At 39.7% G+C, this 26,423-nt stretch overlaps 2 protein-coding genes across 9 annotated transcripts in view; one reads left to right on the top strand and one right to left on the bottom strand.

The window, feature by feature from the left end:
- The first annotated feature begins 620 nt into the window (after positions 1-620).
- Positions 621-13,128, top strand: esr1 (estrogen receptor 1). Of its 2 annotated transcripts, XM_035995687.1 has the most exons (10): positions 621-1,203; positions 2,251-2,483; positions 3,754-3,870; positions 4,488-4,669; positions 4,898-5,051; positions 7,275-7,413; positions 9,618-9,751; positions 10,387-10,570; positions 11,552-11,713; positions 11,744-13,128. In XM_035995687.1, exons 1-10 carry the CDS (start codon positions 770-772, stop codon positions 11,871-11,873), a joined length of 1,869 nt encoding a protein of 622 aa, XP_035851580.1. In that variant the 5' UTR covers positions 621-769; the 3' UTR covers positions 11,874-13,128. The 2 variants fall into 2 exon arrangements, with proteins under 2 accessions (XP_035851580.1, XP_031178023.1); XM_031322163.2 differs by having other exon boundaries at positions 11,552-13,128.
- A 158-nt stretch (positions 13,129-13,286) lies between these two features.
- Positions 13,287-26,423, bottom strand: part of LOC116066206 (nesprin-1-like) — a 63,169-nt gene continuing 50,032 nt past the window's right edge. Inside the window, exons 68-82 of one of the 7 annotated variants that reach the window (XR_004895946.1) lie at positions 25,669-25,851; positions 25,238-25,375; positions 24,759-24,950; positions 23,992-24,310; positions 23,329-23,397; positions 22,746-22,879; positions 22,495-22,621; positions 22,190-22,401; positions 21,327-21,533; positions 18,738-18,866; positions 17,837-18,100; positions 17,613-17,702; positions 16,751-16,809; positions 16,040-16,165; positions 14,539-14,671 (exon numbers count right to left, since the gene is read on the bottom strand). Coding sequence is in view for 5 of the 7 variants with exons in the window: in XM_035995667.1 (XP_035851560.1) it covers positions 14,395-14,674; positions 16,751-16,809; positions 17,613-17,702; positions 17,837-18,100; positions 18,738-18,866; positions 21,327-21,533; positions 22,190-22,401; positions 22,495-22,621; positions 22,746-22,879; positions 23,329-23,397; positions 23,992-24,310; positions 24,759-24,950; positions 25,238-25,375; positions 25,669-25,851 (2,403 nt within the window). In the remaining 2 variants the exon portion in view is untranslated. Of the gene's footprint in view, positions 14,675-16,039; positions 16,166-16,750; positions 16,810-17,612; positions 17,703-17,836; positions 18,101-18,737; positions 18,867-21,326; positions 21,534-22,189; positions 22,402-22,494; positions 22,622-22,745; positions 22,880-23,328; positions 23,398-23,991; positions 24,311-24,758; positions 24,951-25,237; positions 25,376-25,668; positions 25,852-26,423 lie in introns of all 7 variants that reach the window. The other 6 variants (XR_004895947.1, XM_035995665.1, XM_035995666.1 and 3 more) reach the window with 6 other exon arrangements.

The following is a 26,423-nucleotide window of genomic DNA, read 5'->3' as shown; positions in this document are numbered from 1 at the left end:
TCCAGTGTGTCCAATGAGCTAGATTTCTGAGAGTCAGAGAGATGAGAGAGGCAAGCAGAGAGCGAGAGAGAAGACTAAAACAGTCCCCATGTTGCACAGCACATAGGAGGATGATTCTCACATGAGAGGTGAGTAGTGTATCATGGTAGATTTTGCCTTTTTTTTTTAGCCACCGTTGTTTTAAACCATTGTCGTAATGTTTCTCATTTCAACAGTAATTTGATTTATTGCAGAGTCTCAGGTGTATTCAATTATCTGGCGACAAATAGACCGGTCATACCATACGTCACAAGTGTCAGATAAATTAAACAGCTTACTGATAGTTTACAGATGTTTTTTTCTCTGGGTACCAGCTGCAATCAGCGAAAGTTTTTCAGTGTAAGATAAAGGTGAAGTTGAAAGTCCTTAATAGTGATGTGAGGGAGAGACAGGACAGGAAGGTTATTTAGGAGTCACTATTTCCCTGTCCATCTTCCTCTTTCTTTATCCCACCAGCCTACACATTAATGGAGATGTATTAGAAAAAAAACTGCTAGAGGTTGGGAGGAGTCTTTTTGGTGCCTTTTATTTTTGGAGCTTGGTGGGCGGAAGATCAAGGCAGATAGAGCAAAAGAGAATAATACTGGACCCTTCCAGTTGTCTGTCACTGTTTATTGGAAATAAGTCACGGAGACAGAAAGAGAGAAAGCAGCACTCGCCTCCACTCCTCCTCCCAGCAAATGGGAGAGGAAGTCTAAATCATGTTGCATATCAGTGCTGTTGTGCTGTGATGTTGCTCAGACAGAGCCCGGCACAGAGCCGGCAGCCTTGTGGACCAGTCCTCAGACCCAGGATCAGCCCAGCCTTCTCAGAACTGGAGACCCTCTCCCCACAACGTCCCTCACCTCCACCGCGTGCCCTCTCCAGTGACATGTACCACGAAGAGAGTCGGGGGTCTGGAGGGGTAGCCACTGTGGACTTCCTGGAAGGGACATACGACTATGCTGCCTCCACCCCTGCTCCGACTCCTCTTTACAGCCACTTTAGCACTGGCTACTACTCTGCTCCTTTAGACGCCCACGGACCACCCTCAGATGGCAGCCAGTCCCTGGGTAGTGGGCCTACCAGTCCTCTTGTGTTTGTGCCCTCCAGCCCCCGATTCAGCCCCTTTATGCACACACCCAGCCACCACTATTTGGAAACCTCCTCAACACCCGTCTACAGGTGAGGGAATACAATTTTTCTTTATCAACTGAGAGGAGAAAAGTTTGTGTTGTGTAATTGGAAAAATGTTATGTATTTCTTGCCATTACCTCAGCTTGAATCCGATTGGCCAGTTTTGTTTGTGCTTTAGTGATTATTTAACTAAAAGGAGAAGTGCAAACAAAACATTGATATACCTGATTTGTTTCTCTAGTATGGTTCTGTCATGATTTGAATACAAAGTTAAAGAATAATATCTATGACGAAGTACATTTTCATTTTGTGTATTTTGTTTATAATAATTCATTTATTTATTTCATAATTTTACTGTATTTTCTCTACTGACTTGGTGTTCCCTATTAAGTGGTTGTATGGTATTTTGCCACATAACGAAATTTAATATTACACTCATTGGCATTCTGTTCAGTCCTCACTATGTAGTTATAAACAAAACAATTATATAACGGCATTTGTTTTTAAATCTTTTACTTTATACAAAACATTGCCACTATCTCCATGGAAAGGATCAGGCTCTGTCCTGGTTTCTAATTCCAGAGATTAAGTACTTTGTCAAAGACCTTGAGAAAGGAACAATATGTAAGAACAACAGAAGTACACGGAGAGATTGCTTCCTGGCTCAGGTGGAAAATAGTACTCTGCTTTTGTCTTTGCCACTGTCAAAATTAATGTTGGTCTGGTGAATGTAAGAATTGTAAATAAATAGTTGCCGGCTCCAAATTTGTATGATAAAAGACATTTAGTAAAGCAATTCTTCTGCACCACAAATTATAATCATTATCCTTAAGTAACAGCTTCTTCCTACTCTTTTTCGAACATGTAATATTTATTTATGTTGTTTATGAGAACTTGTATATTGAGGGTTTGTTATATGTTTACTGTTAATTTTATTGTTATTCTTGTTATTTGCTTTCTTGTTTTTAAATTGTTACATGTTAGAAATAAACACTACTACTACTACTACTACTACTACTACTTTATGAACACACTTAATCATTAAGTCAATATGTGAGATAATTTAACAGAGCTGAAATCCACGTCCTGTGGCAGGTCCAGTGTCCCATCCAGTCAGCAGTCAGTCTCCATGGAGGACCAGTACAACACCAGTGACGAGTCATACAGCGTGGGGGAGTCAGGAGCTGGAGCTGGGGCTGGGGCCAGGGGGTTTGAGATTGTCAAAGAGATGCGTTTCTGTGCCGTGTGCAGTGACTATGCCTCTGGGTACCACTACGGGGTGTGGTCCTGTGAGGGCTGCAAAGCCTTCTTTAAGAGGAGCATCCAGGGTAGGTAATCTCTCTGCTTCATCCATTTGTGACCAATGGATGTAATTCTCAAACATTAGCTGTTTGTGAGAGATTATGTCTAAGAAATGCTTAGACTTGAATAATGTTTCTTACTGTATCTGTCAAACTTATAACCAAATGAAAGAACACAATTAACAGTACACTAGTCAACTTCGTAAATGGAGCAGCATGCCCCATAAAAATAAGTTTTGCTATCAGTCAACAAAGTCAAAAAATGTAGTGTGGTTTAATCAAGCAGATCTAGTAGGCTCATGGTACGGAAGTGAACTGCCTGTAACCTCAACAGAGAAATTAGCAGTCACACTTGAGCTTTATAAGGAAAAAGAGGGAAAATATGTGTCATAAATTATGACATTGTGAAACAGATTTTAAGTTAAGAGAGTAGAATTTAAATTTCAAGTTTGATTTGACTTTGTTTCTATTTCACTCACGAGTTTGAACCGTTTTCCTCTCTGTTTGCATCTCATGTCTTTCATATGCCATGGTGTACACCCTTCATGTACTGCTGCCTCTGTGTGCAAATAAAAACGTAATCTGCTGTAGGTGGCTTAATCATGTCGTTATTATTTTTTAACATTGTTTTTATTCATTTTAATTGGAAATACAATTTTCAACAACCCCTCCAAATGTCAGGAGATTTTCTCATACATTCCCAATTTGCCTTTCAATATACAGTATGTCAGTCTCTCCATGGACATACATTTCGCCATATTCTTGATCCAAGCACCATTTGTAGATGCCTCCATTTTCTTCCAAATTAGAGCTATAGTCCTTTTTGCCTGTAGTATAGTAAAATCAATACATTTATGTTCTTGGGGCTTCACATTCAGATTTGTTGGATACAGGTGCAGCAAAATCATCTTAGGGTCAAGGGGAATGTTCACAGACAAGATGAACATAGTTGTATTGATCACCTCTCTCCAGAATGTTTTAATTTTGTTACACTCTCAGACACAGTGCATAAATGTTCCTTTAGCCTCATTGCATTTAAAACAAAGGTCAGGTATATTACTGTTGTATTTATTCAATTTGTCATGTCATCATATTGACAAGTCTTGCAATGAAAGACTGGTCATAAAGAAAACCAATAGTCTATGACAATGACAAAGCCAAGATGCCACGTTTAACATTTTCTACATTTGAGAAACATTTAAAATGGGAATAGAGTGTTCCTGGCTATTAAATAACATACATCTGAACTGAACAATGGAGTGGGGGGCTTGAAGTAATAGATTTTCTTCCATTTCAGGTCACAATGACTATATGTGCCCAGCAACCAATCAGTGTACTATTGACAGGAATCGGAGGAAGAGCTGCCAGGCTTGCCGTCTTAGGAAGTGTTACGAAGTTGGCATGATGAAAGGAGGTGGGTAGAAAACGCCAGCATACAGCAGATTTCCCATTTTTCCAAGACCAATCTCACTTTGTTTTATTTTACATCATTTTTTATTTCTACAATGTGCTGTCTATTATTAAATTTAGTTGGTATTGGTTATCCTGTGTTTTGTCTGCATGTCTGTCTTTTATGACTTTTTTAATTTTGCACTATTTAGCTTTTCAGTATATTGTTTTTATGTCAGCAAAATAAACTAATTTGATTACCCACTTATTAACAAATTTCAAAACTAATTGCCATTTATCAACCATTACTTGTTGCTGAAAGGATCGGCACAAATATGAGAGTGCTGGTGGAGGCAGATAATCCTGAGACTAACTTTAACATGGCCTTGAAGTGATTTCCTCTTAAGGAGTACAACTACTGATTAAAACACACTCCCAGTTTGTTTTCATACTTCAATCACACAGGCATCCATATAATCTGCACTGCTGGACTTTGTGGTAAAAACAGGATATGAAATTCTGTGTGAGTGATATCAAGACAAAAAGCCTGACGGGTTTGTTGCGACTGTGTTCATGCATGTTTGTGGCTTTTTCTGTTTATCTGCGTGTTATTTTGTATTAAACACTTGCTGTGTGCTTAAGGTGTGCGCAAGGACCGCGGGCATGTTTTGCGGCGTGACAAACGACGGACTGGCACCAATGACAGAGACAAGGCCTCTAAGGTCCAGGCGCACAGGACAGTGCCCCCTCAGGACGGGAGGAAACGCAGTAGTGCTTGTGGTGGAGGAGGAAAATTATTGCTGACTGGCATGCCTCCTGACCAGGTGCTTATTCATGCGAAGACATATGTTTTCGAAATACCTTGTTGGGGTGCAAATTGTTGGCCTGGTGGAAATTTGGATCTTAAAGAAATATTAGGACCACATACCAAATTTCATGGCAATGTGGCTTGTGGATGTTAAAATGTGTTTGCACTTACTTTAAATCAATTTGAAATACAGCAGCTTTTATTTTTCTGGTTACATTTTTTTGTTTCTCTGCTGCTTCCCCAGGTGCTCCTCCATCTCCAGGGTGCCGAGCCCCCAATACTGTGCTCCCGTCAGAAGCTAAACCGACCCTATACTGAGGTCACCATGATGACCCTGCTAACCAGCATGGCCGATAAGGAGCTGGTCCACATGATTGCATGGGCCAAGAAGCTTCCAGGTACTTCTTAGAGTGGCGAGGTAGCCACACCACCAGTAAATACTCTTAATCCTTTTTAGCAGTACAAACCTTCTTATATATTGAATGTATAATGCAGTGTATTTTTCAGACACATTTTAAAGATATTTCTTTTTAAAAAATTGACAGATTTGCTTGTTTTTGCCACTGACAGGCTCAGATTGTTATTATAAGTGCACAAACCACGTTCCAGCCAATCACCTACAAGATGGTTGGGGGAGGGTGTGCTTTTAGAGCAGCAGCCTTAATGTCAGTGAAAAAGATGCACTAACCCCCACCCCCTCCTCCAAATATCTTGTTATTGGCTGGAACGTGGTTTGTTGTATTTTGGTGCACAGCCTGTGCCTCTAGTGTTTGTTTGATGTTTACGACCCCTGTGTTGTCTCCTGAGACTGGGCTTTTTCACAGTGTATTCAGGGGGCAGGCAGCTAGCGGATCAACGAGAGATGCCTATGATTTGAGACAAAAATGAAATCGCGCTGAAACCATGCAGGAACTCATAGTGCACCTTTAAAGGGTTATTTTGGTATTTTTCAACCTGGACCCTATTTTTCCTACTCTGGAAATCCAGAGTTCTCGCGAGAGCACAATTTAAATTTGCTCAGCGAGTCACTCTGGCATTGAGTAATGATGCTCGTTAACTATGTCCTTGTAGCCGAGCTGAACCAATCACATCAATGTATCTGATACAGGTGGGCCAGAGGAAAGCTAAACAGATGACAGATTCAGGGGGCAGGCAGCTAGCGGATCAAGGAGAGATGCCTACAATTTGAGACAAAAATGAAATCGCGCTGAAACCATGCAGGAACTCATTGTGCACCTTTAAGCAAAAAGACAATCTTGTACAACTGCCCTTAAACTGAATGTTACATCACATAGTGGATAACAAAATGACATGTGATCAGTTAAAGCTATAAAAACCTTTTGATGTCAGTCAGGCTTGTTGTAATCTTGTGTTGACAGCTCTGGTCAGAGCTCCTACCCTCCAGATACATTGATGTCTGTTGCTATTGACAAGGCGAATAGAAATAAATAAATAAAAAATAGCCCATTAAAGTGATACAGTTACTGAAAAAAAATAAAAATGAAGAAAGGTAATGAATGTATTTTCGTCACAAACTGTCGGGTATAAAATATATTATATATATTAAGGTTATAAAAGTGTTGGATTGTAGCATTCCAAGTGTAAAGCCTGTCAGTGCAAACTTAATTTTTTCAAGGTTCGTTAAAATCATCAGGCCAGATGGATAAATTCCAGTTTAATAACATTCTTGCTGATGTCTGTAGCTTTGGATAGATATTAAAAAATACTTGCCGGGTGAGGGCAGGTGCAAAACACGTAAGTCAGGTCTGCTGGAGCACCATGACATGTTTTGTCCAAATTGGGACATATCATTTTTAAAGCTTGGTAATGGTGTCTTTCTTAAACATTTAAATATACAGATGTACTATATGAGAGAGGTGATGGTCTTCGATGGTTGTCTATTTGACTGCGTAGGCAACAGTAAGGTGATGGGCGACCTTTATTGTGGACACACAAACACACGCACACAGAGCCATTACAGTGATGGTTATTACAGTCATCACTTTTGAGAGGATTGTCCACTGGCACCCCATAGAGCCTAAATGCAGTATAGGATACATCACCCTTTTTATTTACACACGCACACACACACACACACACACACACACACACACACACACACACACACACACACACACACACACACACACACACACACACACACACACACACACACACACACACACCTTATTACAACCTTGTGTGGTACTAAAAGCCCAAAGGCACACATTTTTAATTGTGAGGGGTCCCAAGCAGAGGGAGAGAGAGGGACAATGGAAGGGAATTGACTGTAATTACATATGAACTGTGACAGCTGAGTGCCAGTGATGAGGCTTAAGAGGAGAGAGATTGCAGATGGTTTCATTTAAGTAGCCAGTCCCTGCCAGAAAACAAGGGAATGCATATTTCTATTTTTATGAGTGGGATGAAGGTGCACAGAAAACATTTAACTGTGGGAGTGTTATAAATCCGCAGTCCAACGCTCAGAGTAATCAGCACTGATACAGCAATTCTTGTCGACATCAGGTTTTTGTTTGTGTTTGGATTTGGTCTTGATTCCAAATAACTGCTGTGATCAGGATGAAACACATTGTGTGTGTGTGTGTGTGTGTGTTTTCTAGGTTTCCTGCAGCTGGGCCTCCATGACCAGGCGCAGTTGCTGGAGAGCTCATGGCTGGAGGTGCTGATGATCGGGCTCAGCTGGAGGTCCATCCACTGCCCCGGCAAACTCATCTTCGCACAGGACCTCATACTGGACAGGTAGCCTGGAATACTCACCTGACTTCTCTTTGACATTTACCTTATTAGATTTTTTCTAGGGCTGTCAAACGATTACATTTTCTTAATCGCAATTAATCGTTGAATTTCTATAGTTAATCGCGATTAATCGCATGTTTTATCACGTGATTAAAAATCTATTATTTGCATTTCATAATATGGTAAGCAATTCTTACCAGTGTATCTTGATTGGGAATCAAATGAATGCAAAGAAAATGACTTTATGAACTTGATTTTAAGATTTGTATTTGTTTATTATATATTTAATCTAGTCACACATTTGAATCTAGAGTCAATATTAGGGTTGGGTATTGTTTGGTTTGGATACCGGTGCTAAAGCGGTACTTTTAAAACGGTACCGGTGCCTTAACGGTGCCTGAACCAATACTTTTTAAGAAAGTTAAAAAAAGAAGGGTACTAAACAGTTGGCGACATTAAAGAATGGCTTGTTTATCGCTAAGGCCATATCGTCAAAATTAAATGATTTAATAATAATGTAATCACTATAACAATAACTTATTTCACTAGTAAATAGCTGTTGAATGACAAAAACAACGGCAGGGCATTTAACAACAACTTTGAATGCACCACGAGGCTGTAAATTACCAGTTTCATTGAACGTACCGTCTGTGTTTTTCCGACAACAGCAGCTGCAGATTGTTACATCCCGGTGTCGGAATCCTCTACAGTTAAATACAGACAAACTTTACACCGTTTAGTATTAGCTGTCAGCATTTTAACCCTGTTTAATCCAGCTACTAGCTAGCGGTAGGCTAACATTAGCTGCTGTCAAGTATAGTGTTAACTAGCGTCACGTGCAGCGATGTTTCTGTTGCCTGTAACGTCAGTTTCAGAACATCAGAGAGAAGTGCAGACATATCAGTAGCACCAGAATGAGGCGCCGAAATCCGCGTTGCTATTCCTGCAGCAGCAGGATGTGTTACGAGGAATTAATCAAATTAAGCAAAATAGTAGCCTGTTAGGCACGACGCAAAGCCGAGTGAAGTGAAAATAAATTAATAAATGGAGGCATGCGATTAATATGATTAAAAAAATGAACGCGTTATGCTGACAGCCCTAATTTTTTCATCTCTCTTTCCGTGCTTTTCTTACCTTTTTTTTTTTTATCTCTCACTCTCACACAGATCTTAAGAGTGATACATCACCATTGTAGATTTTCCATTTCACACCTTGCCAGCCATTGTGCCACCATCATAGAGTGAAATAATAATTACAGGTTCCCCATGGAGAGGAGAGCGGCCTCTCCGATCATTACAGTACTGAGCTGACAACCAGGACAGAGATTTCTCAAAGACTCAATGCAAGGAGTGATGACAAAGGAAGAACTATCGAGGGAGAGATGATGGGAAAGGAGACGAGAGCAAAATGACAAACAGAGAGGACAAAAACTAGAAATTGCTTTGCAGGCACAGCCTGTTCCCTCCATTTTCCCCCGTGTTAAAAGTAAACAAGCTGGGCAGACCTCAGTATCTACCTCAGGGAGAAAAAGAGAGGAAGGTGGAGACAGAGGCATGAGGGAGACATGCAGAGAGACAAACAAAGCTTTTACCCTCTGATGTGTCTGATGGTCCTATTTGATTCAAAAGTATATTACATAGTATTCTCTCTAAAACCTGGTCTCTGAAGTGTCCTCAGCAATTGGACATGATGACTAAAACGCTGTTGGTCAGGGTTGAAAAATCCCCTTGGCTCTGTGCTGTCCAAGTTAATCTTGCACTCCAACCACTGGATATTATCCATCTTTCCCTCACTTTTCAACTGTGCTGACAAATGGAGCGTTGCAGTGATTCAGTCCATTAGTTGTTTATCTGGCCACTCTTTGGATAGCTTAATGGTCACACATGTTTTTAGAATACTGATGGTGCACTGCAGCTCAGAAGTCTATGTGTGACTTACAGAATTTTAAACACACAAGAAAAGAGATCTTTGGGCGCCCGGGTAGCTAAGTTAGCCGAGTAGAGCAGGCGCCCATATATAGAGGTTTACTCCTTGATGCAGCAGGCCCGGGTTCGACTCCGACCTGCAGCCCTTTGCTGCATGTCATTCCCCCCTCTCTCCCCTTTCATGTCTTCAGACCAAAAAATAATCTTAAAAAAGAAAGAAAAGAGAACTTCAAATATCTAAACAAAATTCAAACTCATGTTTTCTTTTATTCTGTTCTCTAGGAACGAAGGCGACTGTGTCGAAGGCATGGCTGAGATCTTTGACATGCTGCTAGCCACTGCTTCCCGCTTCCGCTTGCTCAAACTGAAGCCCGAGGAGTTTGTCTGTCTCAAAGCTATTATCTTGCTCAACTCTGGTGAGGCAACACGTGTGAGAGACCTTCTTGTGAAACATTTTAAGAGAAACTAAGTGTAAAGTGATGCCTGGAAACAATGACAGTGGAAAGCAGAGACAATTCTTTAATCAAAATATAAGCTCTCTAGCTTAATTTTTCAATTACACACAGTTTTATTTGCATGCACACCACTTTCTCACAGGTTTCCATTTTTGGTCCTCGAGAGTAAATAATGAACAGTGTCAAAATACACCCACAGATGTGTACTGTAGCTTTGAACGCTACTCAGGTACATTAGGCGAACAGAGTGTACCCTCAATATGCCCGATAACTGTTCCCATGACAACATGAGGCAGCACAGAGGGTTGCGTTTTCCCCGGAGATTGAGATATTCTATATAGAAACTCAAATACCAGCGGGATGACAAAACTGGCACAGCTGCTAGAGCCAAATGAATGTTTGATTGCTGTGTGGGCAATACTGCATCTGCAATCAATGCTCTGCTCTTATATGCGTGTTTGAGTCTTGATCTTTTATTAAGTAAAAGTAAAAATGTCTATATGACGTAAATTACTTTTACTGAAGTCTCTGTTTAAGAACAGAAAGGTCCATTAGCTTGACAAATTTCCAGTAAGCTTATGTTTTTCCTCTGTCAGGTGCCTTCTATTTCTGCACTGGTACAATGGAGCCCCTCCACGACACTGCGGCAGTGCAGAACATGCTTGACACCATCACAGACGCTCTCATACATCACATCAGCCAATCAGGATGCTCAGTTCAGCAGCAGTCGAGACGGCAGGCACAGCTGCTCCTCCTGCTCTCCCACATCAGGCACATGAGGTGAAATTAAATTAGAATTTTTTGTTTTTGTTTACAACATTAAGCTTTTTGTTTTCAACATGTTCTGCTGAGAATCTGCACAGTGGTTCTTTGAATTTAAAAGATAAATGCTTTAAAAGGGTTTGGGCTCTTTTTAGAAACATAATTGATGGTCTCTTTTCAGGTAAGCTGGTATAAGCATTAATCATCAATAAGTAAAGTAAAGTAAATAGCTAAATGTATTCCTCTTCACTGATGAGTTGTTGCTGTAGAGTATATCAAGTATATCACAATATATAAACCACACTAAAACAATTTGTTTAGTTAAGTGTATAACCAGAGTTTAAAGAATAAAACCTTAAAGACCAAAAGCAACAATAAATTGATCCTACTAAGTACAAAGTATTGTCTGTGTATCCAAAGCCAAATATAGATCATTTTTTTCACACGTCAGTGAGCTACGCTGTTATACGGTTGACATTGTTCTTCATCACAATGATCTCACATACATAATTCTGCTGCTGTAAATACTGACTAGAGCACCAAATGTGTATTATTCCTCAGCAGAAAGTAGTCCCCAACAAAAAAAGTTTTCCATCTAGTAAGATGGCCGAATGGGGCTGAATACAGACAAAGTAGGAAGATCAGAAAGTACTGAGAGACAAACTAACACATAGTTGATTTGTGGACAGGAAACACCAGCCTTAATACATTTAAATTACATAGCAAGATAATTCTCCAAAGAAAGTAGTGAATAAAAACCAGAACAATAAATTAACAATGAATAAAAAGCAACTGAAGGGCAAAAAAACTGAAAAAATAGACCATGAGTAAAATCCCAATACAAGCTATTGCTTGGGAACAAGTGTGTTTTCCAGAATATATTAAACACATAAAATTAGAAAATCAAACAGAGCCATTAAGGATGTAGAAAGAAATCTGTAGCAGCCCTCATTAACTGACTGATACATAAACTCATTCCAATTCCTCATCTCCCTGCAGCAACAAAGGCATGGAGCATCTCTACAGCATTAAGTGCAAGAACAAAGTGCCTCTGTATGACCTGCTGCTGGAGATGCTGGATGCTCACCGCGTCCAGCGGCCAGACAGACCAGATCAGCCCTGGTCCCAGGCTGATGGAGAGCTTCCCTCCACCATCAGCAACAACAGCAACAACAGCAGCAACAACAGCAGCAACAGCAGCGGCGGCTCCTCTTCAGGTGGATCCAGTTCAGGACCCCGAGTGAGCCATGAGAGCCCGAGCAGAGCCCCCACAGTCCTGCAGTACGGAGGGTCCCGCTCTGACTGCACCCGCATCCTATGAGACCGAGCACAGCAAGCAACGTGAAGGTCAAAAGCCATTTTTATGGGTGATGTGTTTAGTACAGGAGGAGAGAGGTTTGGGAATAAAAGATAATGGTTGTTTTTGACTGATTTCATGAGATAATAATTTATAAATTAATTGAATTTAAGGAGACAGTTTTTCTTTGCACTACTCCAATTTACTACAATCTGAGCTTTAATGCAGTTACTCTTCTATGCTGTCTTCTATGTGATTTTGAGTCTCTAACAGCTTTACAGTACAGCCTTTTATTAAATATTATTTACAAAACGGCAGGTGTTAGGTCATATTGTGGCACTCTATTAGCTTTGAAATGACGAGCAGCTAATTGTTATTCGCCTTGACCAAAGTGCACTTCCTCCGGGGTTTAAGGGTCTACAGGCACTTTTTTTACTTTGACATATTATGGATGATTACACACTAATCTATGATAAAACTGGTTCAAATGAATGTGTAATTTATTTTGTTTAAATTCCAACATTAAGGACTTAACATCAGGTATTGTGTTTTCTGCACACACAAAAGTTTAAACTTGATATATTTGGGAAGAAAATGATTTTAATGATGAAATATATGAGGATACATCTGTTGAATTTTGCAGCTTTTTGTGTGTAGTCAGTTTGTTCTTTATGCTTACTTGAACTCAAGTTTTCTGAAGTGTGTGCGTGTGTCTGTTTTTTTTTGTCTTGATGCAGTTGTTCAACCACTTCAAAGCTACTACCGGTTATTGTTCATCCAGTAATTCAGTGTTTACATGTTGAGTTTGGCTGGATTTAGACACCTCCAGAAACCTAATTATCATAATGTATTTGCACTTATTCGATTGTTGTTATTTACTTACTTATTCTCGTTTCTGTACGTTCATGAAACAGATCTACTATAAGCCCTGGGAATGGCGCAAATATGTTGCTCAATTCGCACTCGCCTCAAACATTCGTCTCACATTCTGTCTGAAAGGTCAGAATTGAGAAGCTGCAACCAGGGACTATTTGGCATTTTTACTTGAAAAATGACTAACTGCTGGTCCAAATAGTTGTGGATTGTTTTCCTGTCGGTTGACTAACCAATTAATTGACTAATCGTTTCTGTACTTAAAAAATATAGGCAATTAAAATGTATGAAAAGCCTCCATACAGGATACAATAGGATTTGGCCTCTTGAGCTGAAAGGCCAGTCAAACCTGAACTGACTGTCATTTGTTTACTGTGCATAAAAATAAAAGCATTAATTGAGAAAATATTGTTCATCAGTGTTTGTTGTAAGTTTGTATCCCAAAATCAGGACCAAGAATACACAAATGTAAATATTTCATGTTTTATTATTTGCAAAGAGTGTATTCTTCATGAAGTCGGCATTAGCAAACTGTACATACATAAATAATCATATTCCATCATATTTTTTTTACAGATTCTGTTTTAACAACGCAGGGATTCCGATGTCTCATCACAGCAGAATAATTATCGCAGGTATTACAAAGCTCACTATTTCATGTTGCAGCCGTCCACTAAAACACTACTAGTGATTATTTGGCTTTCTTAAAAGCAGGGGACTTTCAATTGCATGCTCAATCAGAAAGTTAAAAAAATAACTGCCTGTATTCAAAGGCATTTCAACAAAAATATACAAATCAGTTGAGAGGTCAAATCTTTTTTTTTTTTTTTATAATTTACCCAGTTGATTAAATACTGAAATTAAAAACAGAAATGGCTTTTGGGGAAAGAAGTCGGCCATCTTTGCTGGACGGTTTCAGTGCAGTACCTTTCAACAGTGCTCATGTCAGTGCTATAGATTCAGGTTTTAGCTTTAACGTCATATGAAGACTTTTTTCCAAATTCAAGCATGTTCTTCTGAAATGTGTCAAGCAGAACACATTATGTTCATCCTTCAGAAAGAACTCCTGTTGAGCTGATTTCTGTGCTGTTTCGGTCTTTATGTCAGAGTTATTCTTCAGATGTGTCTTTTGCTTCTGAGACTGTGAATGATTGCTACTCAAACTGCAAGTCTACTGTACAATTTACAGGTACAATATCCCACACTCAAGGTGGTGCTTTAGCTTCACCAATACTAACAATCTAACTGATTGAACGCTAAATAAATAGTAGCAGCACTGGATATCATGGACAGAAAGCACGGTCGACTTTGGCTCCCAACATACAGTATATAAATAGTGCTTTGTTTTCATTGAATTCTCAGGTTTCTTTAGGAACCTTAAAAAATAATACATATTTAAGTTAAAACAAGATGGAATATTTAAATTGGGGGAGAGAGGGGTCTCCAGATGATGGTCCATTTATTCTGGAGAGTGGGTTTAAAGGGTTGAGGTGAGTTCAGGAGAGTGGGTGTGCAATGTTCGTCAGAGGAGTCTTCATATCACCTCTGAATCACTTCATAATGCATGTTTGCTCCCGAGCACGGGAACAGTGTGTTGCTTTAGAGCACGGGGTGAAGAGGAAACATTCAGTGGAGTCCTTGGCAAAGCAGTAGGTAGATCTTCAGCGACTTCTCATATGGGCGGTGGTCCATTGGTGTAGCGCAGCATTGGATGGAAGGAGCGGGCGAAGTTGTTGGCGTGGTGGCAGCTGTAGTCCTTCTCGGTCATGGGCACCAGGCAGGCCAGGCCAATGAGGAGCAGGAGGAGCAGCTGGACGGGAAGCGCAGCCCTGAGGACCCGCAGCAGGAAGGACGGGCCTTTTGAGGAGGAGGAGGTCAGCGAGGAGTAGCTGTCTGGAAGGTCAGAACGGGAGGAAACGCAGCCAGCGGCGCCTGGAGATCTGCTCCGGCTGCTGGAAGACACGGAGTGAAATTAAACACAGCAAAGAAAGGACCTGAGTTCACTGGTATTTGCAAATCATGTTTTGTGAAAACCCCTTGATAGCGTTTTTTAATTGTTCAAATTCAAGTTAGCTATATAGTGTGAAAAATGCTCAAACCTCAGGGGCTTAAATCAGAGACGCAAGCTAAGACTGTTTAATCAGAAACATTTTTCAGTGTTCATTTTGGTTTGCTTTGGTAACTGGAATGTAGTTTAAGTGTACAAAGTGCCAGAAAGTTAATACAATCAAAGGGAAGCATATGAAGACAAATAAGATTTGATTAGATTACAGATTAAAGATGAAAAGATTAGTCAATTAAGAAGTCAATCGACAGAAAATTGATCAGCTATTTTGATAATTTTTTTCTTTCATGAAAAAGCTTCAGCTTCTCAAATGTGAGAATTGCTGCTTTTTGTGTTATGTAATCGTAAATGAAATATCTTTGGGTTTTGAACTGTTGATTGGACAAAACAAGACATTTTAAAACATCACGGTGGTCTTTAGAGAATTGTGATTTTTCATTATTTTCTGACAATTCATAGACTAAACAATTGAGAATATACTCCGATTAATCAATAAGGAAAATTATTTCTAGTTACAGTAAATCTGGCAATTCTGACATTTCAAGTAGGTTAAATTTAAACATGTTTGCAAATACTATTTTACCCATGTCTGGGAAAAGAATGAAGACTCAGCAAACACTCAACAGGAAAGAAAGCAAGAATACAAAAATGCAGCAAATAGACCCAGATCCAATAGTTAGAGAGATTGAGAGTCACAAAGTTGAACAGAGACACACATGTACAGCAGACCTGCATACGCACAAAACACAAACACACTTAGAAAAACCACAAGCCCTCGTAGATTGCCGGCCGTATCTCACTGGGGAGGAAACGTTCTAGCTTTAGAGCAGAATGTGTAAGAGTTCAATGCCACATCTCATTCCAGACAGACTCAGGAGAAATGCCAAATGCCCCTGGAGATTTCCACAGTTAGACTTAAGGGGAGGAACAGCATGTTCTTACTGAGACTCATCCTCGAGGAGGCTGAAGGAGTGTCAGACACCCTGACAATCCTCCAGCCTCTCGCTCTGTAGCCTGCTGATTTCATTTAGTTGTTTAGTCCTCCTGGATGCTACCATAAGGCTGCTGTGAGCATGCATGAGCAGCATGTGCATACTGTGTATGTGTTTATATATGTGGCTCATGGCAAACCCTCCTGCTTTGCTGGATTTCAGTTTCCACAGCCCATTAATATGTGATAAGAGTCCCTGCTTCTTGTATAAAGGAGGCTATCAGGGGAAAGCAAAAACATCATTTTTACGACAAAACTCACGACAAGACTAGTTTAGGCTGAGTCTTCACCAGGCCTGTGTGTTGTTGTTGTTGTTGGCATTTAATGGAAATCATAGAAAGTTAAATCAGAAAAGACAGAGAGTCAGAGGTGGGTGATTTAAGAGGTCTGGAAAGGAAACAGGAAAGAAAGTTGGAGTTAAGGTAGAAGGAAAAAAAACGCAGGAGTTATTGCATCATATCCTGCTTTCAACTATGAAAAGAATGAAACAGGAAGACCGAAAAACAGAGCTAAGGAAACAGGGCTGAGGGGTCACTGTGATTCAGATAATGCCATCTAGTGGGCGAGGAGAGTGCTACAGCCACTCTGAGAAAGGAGAAGCAAAAAGTATAACAATGCAATATTTCATGATGCCATTCAAAAAGCAGCAGGGCAAAGAGAAGCAGTGAAATAAAACATTTAAAGGAGAAAGGGAGCGGCCTGATGTAGGCGATTCCCCACTCGTTTAAGAGCTTGTAACATGGTCTCTAGAATAAGGAAGGATCATGGAACGCAGGGTTAAAGCCTTAAAACCAATCAATTAAAGAAGCTAAGAATCAAAATCATCTAATAATATATTTTACAATGAGTAAACATAGCTGATTGTGATTAATTGATTTTCTCATGGATTGACTGAATAAAATCAAGTTTCTAGTCAGGCATAGCTTTGGTTCCATTATCATCCCGTGTTTCTAGAGTCCAGGAGAGAGGTACCTGTGGCGCGGGCCGCTCTCAGGGTGTCCTGGGTGGGCCTGACTACTTTTGCCTCGGGGCTGTACCACGTAATGAGCAGGGAGGGGTAAAAGAAAGAAAAGAATGTTTCAGTCAAGGGCAAATAAAGACAAAGCCTCAGATGAGAGAAAAAACAAATAACATAAAGAGCCATAACATCGCTAGAGAAGGAATCATCAACAACCAAAGAGCAGCAACATAATCAATGATGGTGATTGACTTTCAGAACCAAGAAATCTGGCTTCTCAAGACTAAATTCTCATAAGTTAAAAGAAACTGACAAATTAAATATGTTTAAAGCAACACTATGTAACTTTTCCCTCTTCGGTCCCCCTACAGGTTGTCTCATTGGAACTACAGCCGCAGTTCCAATGAGACAACCTGTAGGGGGACCGAAGAGGGAAAAGTTACATAGTGTTGCTTTAAGTATTACTTACATAGTGATAAAACAGAAAACAAATGTAATTTCTTTAATACATGAAATCCAAAATGAGATCTGAAATTAGCCATTACATAACAGTTTTATCGTGGGAAACGAAAAGCCAGGTTTTCTTGTACATTTTTGGCAGATCAACATGGTGTGGGCAGCAAAAAACATCTAAAAAAAGGGAGGGGGGGGGGTTGGGGCAGCAACAAATCTTTTCATGTACATGTTAGCAGAGCAATAGAAAAACGGAAAACATTTATATAAACAATAAAAAAAAAAAAAAGGGTAGTAGGAACATATCTATGAGATGTCTACTTGGAAACCAAAGGGAGAAGGTAAGTTGACTGCAATATTATTTGGGGTCTCTTATTGAGCATGGAAGCTAGCCTAACTGGACATTATGAGGGGAAACATTACCAATCGTTTGTGACTTTGGACAGTCACCTCTGACTCAGGACCAGCTGATCCACAGATTTCTGATTTGCTAACAGGAAACGGTAAGCAATCCTGAAAAAGAAATCAAAACAACAACAGTCACTATAATATTTCGATCATAAAAATGCTATTAATGGCGAGGAAGATTTTGTTGTCAACATTAAGGGGCCGCTAGTTCATTCACTCTATATTTAGCATTTTCTGACCTGCGGTGTGTCCGTGGTCTCCAGCCTCCTCTCCAACCCCTCCAGGTCTGAGCTGACCTCCCTGAGGAGCAGCCTCAGCCTGTTCAAGATCACATGCACCTTCTCCTGGGCCTCCAGACACGCGCTGCCCTGAGCCTGGATCTGCTCCGAGGCCTGCGACTGCAGCAGCAGAGTCTGAGGTTTAGTGTTAACAAGCAGCTGAGCCGACAGCTCCTGAAGAGATGACACCTTCTGCTGCGAGTCCAGAAGCTCACGCTTGATTTGCTGCAAGAAAATAAAAGAGACAGAGGAGTCAGCAATATAATGTGTACAACATATTTGTCTTTGAACTGTGTAGTATTGTGTAGTATTTTTGCGGTATTTTAATAATAAAGACCTTGGCTTTCATGCTTTAACATTAATGATTCATCATTTTTAAGATTATTTGTATATGTTATCAGAGATTTTTTTAAATGTTTATCTTTGTTCTAGTTGTTTCTAATCCTGTTTTTAAAGTTAATAGAGTGTAAACATTTGTTATCTTTAGAGCAGACTTAAACTGTTTTACAGAACACAGAGGACCACTAAACCAATCAACATACAATAATGGACTCAGATTTTACACTGTTTTCCCCAAAAGAACCGAATCTAATATGATTGCTGTTGTTAGATCTGGCTTAGAACATAATCATATGGCTATATTTTAGGTAACGGGGTAAAAAAAGTACGAAGAAAAGTACAATCACAACAGAATTTCACTTTACTCTCAAAACCCCTTTGGTACCTAAACTCCACTTTAGGAACTACTGGGTTGAATTATCCACTTACTTAATGGTGATTATTATAAAAGCAATAACAGAGGAGATGCAGAGATAAAAAACACAAGTCTGCTGTACACAAAATTTGTATTAGAGAGACATACCGTCAGTGTTTTGTGATGAGCTCTTAATGTATCACGATCCAGTTTGGGAGGGATGGGCACCACCTCGTTCCTCCTGCGGTCGATGTTCTCCAGCCACAGCAGCAGACCGTGGCTCATCTCATGGAACTCCTGAAAGGAAAGATGGCATGATTAATAGTGATTGCAGGGTATAAGCAGGGATCCTGAAGTTAAATTTAATACCTTTTAAGGCATTTTTTAAGACCCTTTCCATACATTTTAAGACCTCATCGCAACTTCGAGTTCTAACCAGTCATAGTATAGAATGTCATAAAAGGTCATAAAAAAGGTGTGGTATTTATGCCATATAAAGTCATAGTATAGTATGTCAAAAAAAAGTCATAGTATAGTATGTCATAAAAAAGTCCTGAAAAATTCATAGTGTAGCATGTCAATAACGTCATAAAAAGCAATAGTATAGTATGTCGTAAAAGTCATAAAAAAGTCATAGTATAGTATGTAAAAAAAAGTTATGAAAGGTAATGGTATAGTATATCATAAAAAAGTCATAGTATATCATAAAAAAGTCAGTATGTCAAAAAAAGTCATAGTATAGTATGTCATAAAAAGTCATAGTATAGTATGTCATAAAAAGTCATGGTATAGTATGTCATAAAAAAAGTAATAAAAAGTCAGAGTATAGTATGTCATAAAAAGTCATAGTATAGTATGTCATAAAAAAGTCATAAAAAGTCATAGTATAGTATGTCATAAAAAGTCATGGTATAGTATGTCATAAAAAAAGTCATAAAAAGTCATGGTGCTCCTAAATACAGGAGCACCATAAGGGACAATCTTATCACCATTGCTTTTCTCTATTTATACGAATGAGTTAGAGATCCAACATGATCATTTTCGATTACTTAAATACGCAGACGATATGGCCTTGGTTGCCCTATTACAGAGAGGGGACACTGAGAGAGAGCATTCATATTTCAACCATGGGTTAAACCTACAAGACTGGTGTCAAACTATCTTCTTAGAAATAAATGCCAGTAAGACAAAAGAGCTTGTTATTCAAAATGGGATAGAGGGGATACAGCCAATAACGATCAAGGGACAGATAGTTGAAATGGTTAATGATTTTAAATACCTTGGCACGTATATTGACGGCAAATTTACTTTTAAGGAAAACACTGATTTTATTTTTAAGAAATGTTCTCAACGGCTTTACCTTATACGAAAGCTTAACAACTTCGGAGTGAACCAAAATATCCTGGAAACTGTATATAAAAGCTTAGTGGAAAGCATTTTATCTATGATCATGTGGTATGGTAACCTAACCATCCAAAGGAGGAACAAACTGCAGAGAATAGTGAACATGGCCTCAAAAATTATAGGGAAGCCACAAAAGCACTTAAGCAATATTTATGAGGAACGCATTATAAGCAAAGCTGAGAAAATAATTAGTGACCCCTCCCATCCATTATATAGCGAATTTGAACTCCTACCCTCAAGGAGGCGTTTCAGCGTACCAACAGCAAATAGAAACATCTTTAAGAAATCCTTCGTCCCCAATGCTGTAAAGATGTTAAATAACACTGGGAACAGTACTAAGAATAGAACGTAGGGCGAGGCAGACTTTGGGGTCGCAGGTTTTATGCACAGCAAGCACTTTAAGTAGGACTTTAAAGGGATACTTCACCGATTTAGCATTAAGCGTTGTATCAGTAGAAACACGGTAGTATTTTTGAATGACTGTGCTTCCCTCCCTCATATCCCCCTGAGACAAGAGATCTCTGTATTGTGGGTCTGGAAAAAAGCCTCTGATCACGCAAAAATCGCCGTTTTCCATCATCGGAGGCATTTTTGCCCAGAGGCAATGGACTACAGCCAGTAGTAGGAGCTACTTCCGCATGTTTTCAACCCGCCCATGATGACATGACATGATATGTCGAAAAGAGTCATAAAAAGTCATAGTATAGTATGTCATAAAAATGTCATAAAAAGTCATAGTATAGTATGTCATAAAAATGTCATAAAAAGTCATAGTATAGTATGTCATAAAAATGTCATAAAATGTCATAGTATAGTATGTTATAAAAAGTCACAGTATATTAGTCTTATAAAGTCATAAAAAGTTATAGTATAGTATGTCATTAAAAAGTTTAAAAAGTCATTAAAAAGTCATAGTAGAGTATGTCATAAAAAAAGTTATAGTATAGTATGTCATAAAAATATCATAAAAAGCCATACTAGTATAGTATGTCATAAAAGACTCAAAAAGTCATAGTTCTTATGTCATATAAATGTCATAAAAAGTCATAGTACAGTATGTCATAAGAAGTCATAAAAGAGTGTGCCATAAAAATAATCTCTTAATTCTCTTTTCATAAATGAAAAATACAAGGAGATGAAAGACTTTTATACCTCAAGACATGGCATGTATTTAGTTTTGATGTTTGTGTACCACCTTTTAAAACTTGCTTTGCTGCAAAATTGTATAGATATAAAGCACCTGACATACATACACAAGTTTATTTTTATTACTATGTACAAAAGAAGTTGCAACATAAAATAAGAGAACCATGCTAAGGATGCCTATTACTTTTTATGTGTGTTTTTTCGTACCTGGCACTGCATCAGCGCCCTTTGTAGCTCTTCCCTCCAGTCCTCCAGGGAGGTACTGAGCCAATCCCAGCATGCATTCATCTCTTTCAGCCTGTCCCTCAACTCCCACGCCTCCTCAGAGTCAGGCTCTGATTGGAGGAAGTCTGCACTGCTCAGATTGATGGACAAGACCTCTGACTTGTGGGCATCCACCCCCTTCAGCAGCTCCTGAAGTGAAGAGTCAATTAGGAAAGTATTCAAAACAGCATCTTCATGTGGGAAATCATTTATAATGACACTGAACCATGAACTGGGCCAGACTGTAGGTGGCTACTAGATAGAGGAAGCTGAGAATACATGAGGTGCTAACAGACAAGAGTGCAGCAGGATGAGGCTGTTTGATGTAAGCTATTAGGCTTCAGAGGGGTGTATTTATAGAATAGTGTTATTTTGCCTAATGCTTTACTCAGACTCAGTATTAAGGAGTGAGTGTGTGTGGAAGGGTGAGTGGAAGGTCAAAATTGTCAGTGCCCTGCATATGAAGTAGGACATCATATCAAGGCCAGTGGGGTCAAATTAATGCAGACAAATGTACTTCATGTACAGTTCATAACAATATACTGTAGACACTGAAACAGATACATGTACACAAGAAAAGGTGACAAGAAAAGGTGACAAGAAAAGGTGACAAAAACTGATGTTGCAAAAATGATGGTTCCAATTTCCAAATGCAAAAAAGAGAGTACATGACAGCTTCCTAGAAATTAGATTACTCTGCTGCAATGAGATTTTGGCGGACAAATGAATCTAAATTTTGTATAAAACAATTACCAACTCTTGCTGCTCTGATACAGCAACTAAAAACAGACACACAGTAAACAAACCTTGAGCTTCTTGATTCTCTGCTGGATGGTGTGTATGTCAGTGCTGAGATCGAGCTCTCGCAGCTGATTGAGTTCAGCCTCAGACTGACCCAACCAGGCCCTCATGGTCTGCAGGTCTGAGATCAGCTGCTGCCATTGCTGCAGGTCCTGCTTGTGCCTGTGCTTCTCACTCAGAGACTGAGCCTGGATCAGCTCCCAGCGCTCAATCACACCTTGAGGAAAACAGATCAGATCAATTTAACTCACACAGTATTTACAGGAAGAGGTCATCTATCATGATATGTGTGTGTTCGTGCGTAACTGACCTGGACTCTGAGTGTCTGTGCTAGTGGGGTTGGTGAGTCCCGGCACGTCATCCTCGTCTTCTGTCAGCTCTCCCTCTGCTCTCCTCACTGCGTCTATACTGCCTCGACACTCTCCCATCAGACGCATCTGGAGGGATGATGTTAGTGAAATTCATGTTTTGGCTTGAAATAAAAGTTTACTGTATATGTTGATCCCATGTGCATGTCAGAATGTAATGTAAGACATCAAATGTCAAATGAACAGGACTCACATAGCCCATGTATGTGGAGTCGATGTCGGGGCTGGAGCTGTTGGCGGTGGCCTCTCTCTGCTGGAGGTGGTATCGCCCTGCATCCAGAGCCTGATCCAACTGTCTAAGACTGGCCTCCAGCTGGTCCGGCTCACCTGCACAGAGGCCCACGACAGGGTTAAGAAAACTAGGAGGGTAAAGCTTTCGATGACAACGATTTCATTAGCATGCTGTTGGTGTAGACTGATGCTGTGATGGCATGCATTAGTCTGAAATGCAAAATAAAGGCAAGAAGTGGCAGGAAAGAACACAAAGTCAGGTTTTTAACATGTTAAAAACGATATTAGCTGTGAAATAAATGACCAAAAAACAACAACACACAAGTAAAAATGCAATGGTTGAGATTAGTGATCTGGACGTCAGCATGCAATGATGTCATCTTTGCACTTTTAATATGCAAGGATGTTTCTGGATGGTGGGACATGCAGCCTAAATGATGCCTCCGTGTGGTAGAAAAATTAAAAAAGCGTGTTATAGTTTATGGCATGCTCTCATTTTTCACGCCACAATTCCTTATCAAACCAGGGGGGCTGCTGTTTCCTACCAGAGGATGATTTCAATGTGTTCTCGGTCAGTGTTATATAGGCCTCTGGGCTTTCTGGGATAACTACATCTGGGAAGAGAGACATACAACACATATACTACTTACAATGTGGGCATGATTGAATTGAAGCTCTTTTAACTTTTTTGTGTTTCTTTTGTGTTTTAAATGTGTGCCATTGAGACTGTTAACTGGTGCCACATCTAAATTAATGACTGGACCTCATTTGCATACTTGTCGGTTGAGATTCTTATTTTAAAAAGATACAATCGGGGCCTTGTTTTTAAGACAGCTTTCACAGAAAAATGTTACAATACAATACAATACAAACACATTACAATACTGGGAACACAAGTTTATGTAATAATGTATTGCTCTATGATTTATATTTTTCATAAAGTGTCATGTTGTTTTCCATACTTGAGGATACAACCTAAATCTTTTTTTCAAAACACATCAATTAATCCCATGACTGCTGTTAACTAAAAATAAATTCATATTTTTTCAAACGGCTTATCAGCAGTAAGTGTTATATAGTTCTTTTCAGGAAACGTCTTATTTCAGACCTCTTTAAATTACAAAAACATCTTACGGTTACATCCACAAGCAATCAGCAAACATCAATTAAGCAAATCATCCATCACACAGTAGTAAAGTTGTACCAACCTGAAAGCACTGTGACAGCCGTCCTCAAATACTCATCCTCCTCCTCTTGTCCTTGGCTCCTTTCCCCATGGCCTCGTCCTCCAGGGCTGTCCAGACCTCTGCTCAGGTCGTAGTCGTGGTCCCACTCTAACGGGATGGAGTCCATGCTGGCAGGGGTGTCACGTCCTGAGCGGTCTGCCCTAATGAGGGCGGTCGTACCCGAGGCTTGACGGCTTGATGTCCGGGGCAAAGAGGAGTCGCCCCACTGCAGCTCAGAGAGCTCGCCACCTTCCTCCATGTCCAGCTCTCTGTCTGAACAGTCGAGGTCATCATCGGCGAGCTGAGAGAGAAGGACAGGAAAATGTTAGTAGAAGAAGGAAAGCAAGATGACAGGAGGAACAGCATAATGCAAGAATGAGAGAAAATGCAAAATAACACATAGAAAAATGGAAGGTCAGACACTGTAAAGGTTATAGAATTTCAAAATATGTGTAACTAAGAAGTGTGAGAGTGCAGTTAGTGAGGTACTGTGAGGTGTGCGTGTGTGCCGCACTTACTGTTAACATGCAAATATGAGTGTGTGATCTGTTCCTTACCAGCTGTCAGCGTGAAACTATGTTGGACACGTTTTTACCATGTCATCGGTGGTAAAGGAAGACAGCTGTAGTGTACATTTGTAATGTGTTTACAGATTCTCGCATATAGAGTGAACATATCTTCAGTAGGCATAGATGACAGAGTATTTTTGTATGCTACCTAATGTGTGTCGTCTGTGCATCTTTACTCACAGGCAGTCGTGTGAGTTTCTTGTAGTATCTGTCGACTCGTCCGAAGACCTCCTGGCAGTATCTCTGCAGCTCCTCCAGCTCTTCCTCGATGACGGCTGCGTCCAGAGGTTCACTCTTCTCAATCAGAGCTTCACCTTGTCTGAACACCAGGTCAATCTTCCCTGTGTTCAGATAGATCTCCTGCTGAAATGCCTAAGAAACACACACACACACACACACACACACACACACACACACACACACACACACACACACACACACACAGCAGATTAAGAGAACTGTATCTAACAATAATTCTGATTATCTAACAATGATACGATCATTTAAAAAGTATCTCAATTAATAATTACAGAAAATTTCCATCAGTTTCGCCTAGCTCAAAGTGAGACCTCAAAACAGACAAAAATCTTTGCATCTCAGTTGTGTTATGTATCATGTTGGCCTGTCGTGCCATCTAAGAATTAATATTTCTGTCTTACCTTGAGCTGTTTTATCTTGGCCTGTACGTCACACTCAGAGAAGTGCTCTATGTTGGTCAGCTGGAGGTCCATCTCCGTCAGCCACACCAGGATGCTGTCTCGTGCCGTCTCAAACTCCTCCCTCTGGCTGATGAAGTGCTGAATGAATAGAGGGAGACGTGTAAGCTTTATTGTTTTTCTTTATCTTTTTATATTAACTAGGTTGTTTCTCAATAAATTCAGGAAATTCATTAATTTAATAAAGTGAATGGACTGAAGTAGGAAGATATTATTGGATATTTATTTTGGAAATAGTTTATAAATACTACCTGTGGCTAAATGAAATAATAGAATAAGCATGGGTTAGAACAAATTAAGAGTAAATCAGCTGTATACTGTAACTAACTCTTGCAAACTTCAGTCGTTGAGCCAACAATCTAAGACAATGTTACCTTGAGCCTGCGTAGGATGGCGGCTACTCTCTTCTGCAGGTTATCCCATCGCCTGTTCCCATCATGCACCATTTCCCTGAGTCGGCAGGAGGAGTCGGTGCGGTTCTCCCGGGCCAGGCGACGGTACTGTTTGTTGATGAGCTCCAGCTGGGTCAGGCACTCCTGCACCTGACGCTGGAAGGCCTGTGACAAAAAAACAGACACACACAAATTAAAGCTCTGAATAGGACACACTTATTTGGAAACACACATACAATATTATATTTTTATTAAAACGTTTTTATGCGCATGCACAAAGAAAACAAACAATTAACAAAGACTACAGATGGCTCATATAATCTGTAAACACATTTTTTTCTGTTCTACAGTGAGAAAAAAAAAAAAAAATATATATATATATATATATATATATATAACCCAAAAAAATGGTACACTAATTAATAAGAGGTCAATAAATGTTAAAGCTCAAAATCCTGAAATATGCAAAGTTAATCTATATTTAACTTTCCAATCAGGCACAAACAGTGCAGATCTCAATGACGCAGGCCAGTCAGCTAGCAGGAATGTGCACGTGCACAGTGATGGACTGCAGCAGCTGAGCAGACCAGTGTAGACGAGTTTAAGGAACATGAAACACTTTTTTTGTTTCCTCTACCCTGCAGTGACAGTCTGTCTTGAAATGTATTTTGCTTACATGGAGAAATGCAAATGTATGACAGGAAACTTTAAAAACATCAAAGCATGAACTTATAAAA

Source organism: Sander lucioperca, chromosome 19 (genome assembly GCF_008315115.2).
Source record: "Sander lucioperca isolate FBNREF2018 chromosome 19, SLUC_FBN_1.2, whole genome shotgun sequence".
Taxonomy (NCBI): Eukaryota; Metazoa; Chordata; class Actinopteri; order Perciformes; family Percidae; genus Sander; species Sander lucioperca.
Note: the sequence above shows the minus strand (reverse complement) of the source record. Positions and strands in the feature narration are given on the sequence as shown.

Excerpts from the sequence above, each read along its gene's own strand:
- esr1 (XM_031322163.2), top strand. The coding sequence starts at position 770 with ATGTTGCTCAGACAGAGCCCGGCACAGAGCCGGCAGCCTTGTGGACCA. Across the intron at positions 3,871-4,487 it reads AGTTGGCATGATGAAAGGAG|GTGTGCGCAAGGACCGCGGG; the intron begins GTGGGTAGAAAA and ends TGTGTGCTTAAG. Across the intron at positions 10,571-11,551 it reads TCCCACATCAGGCACATGAG|CAACAAAGGCATGGAGCATC; the intron begins GTGAAATTAAAT and ends ATCTCCCTGCAG.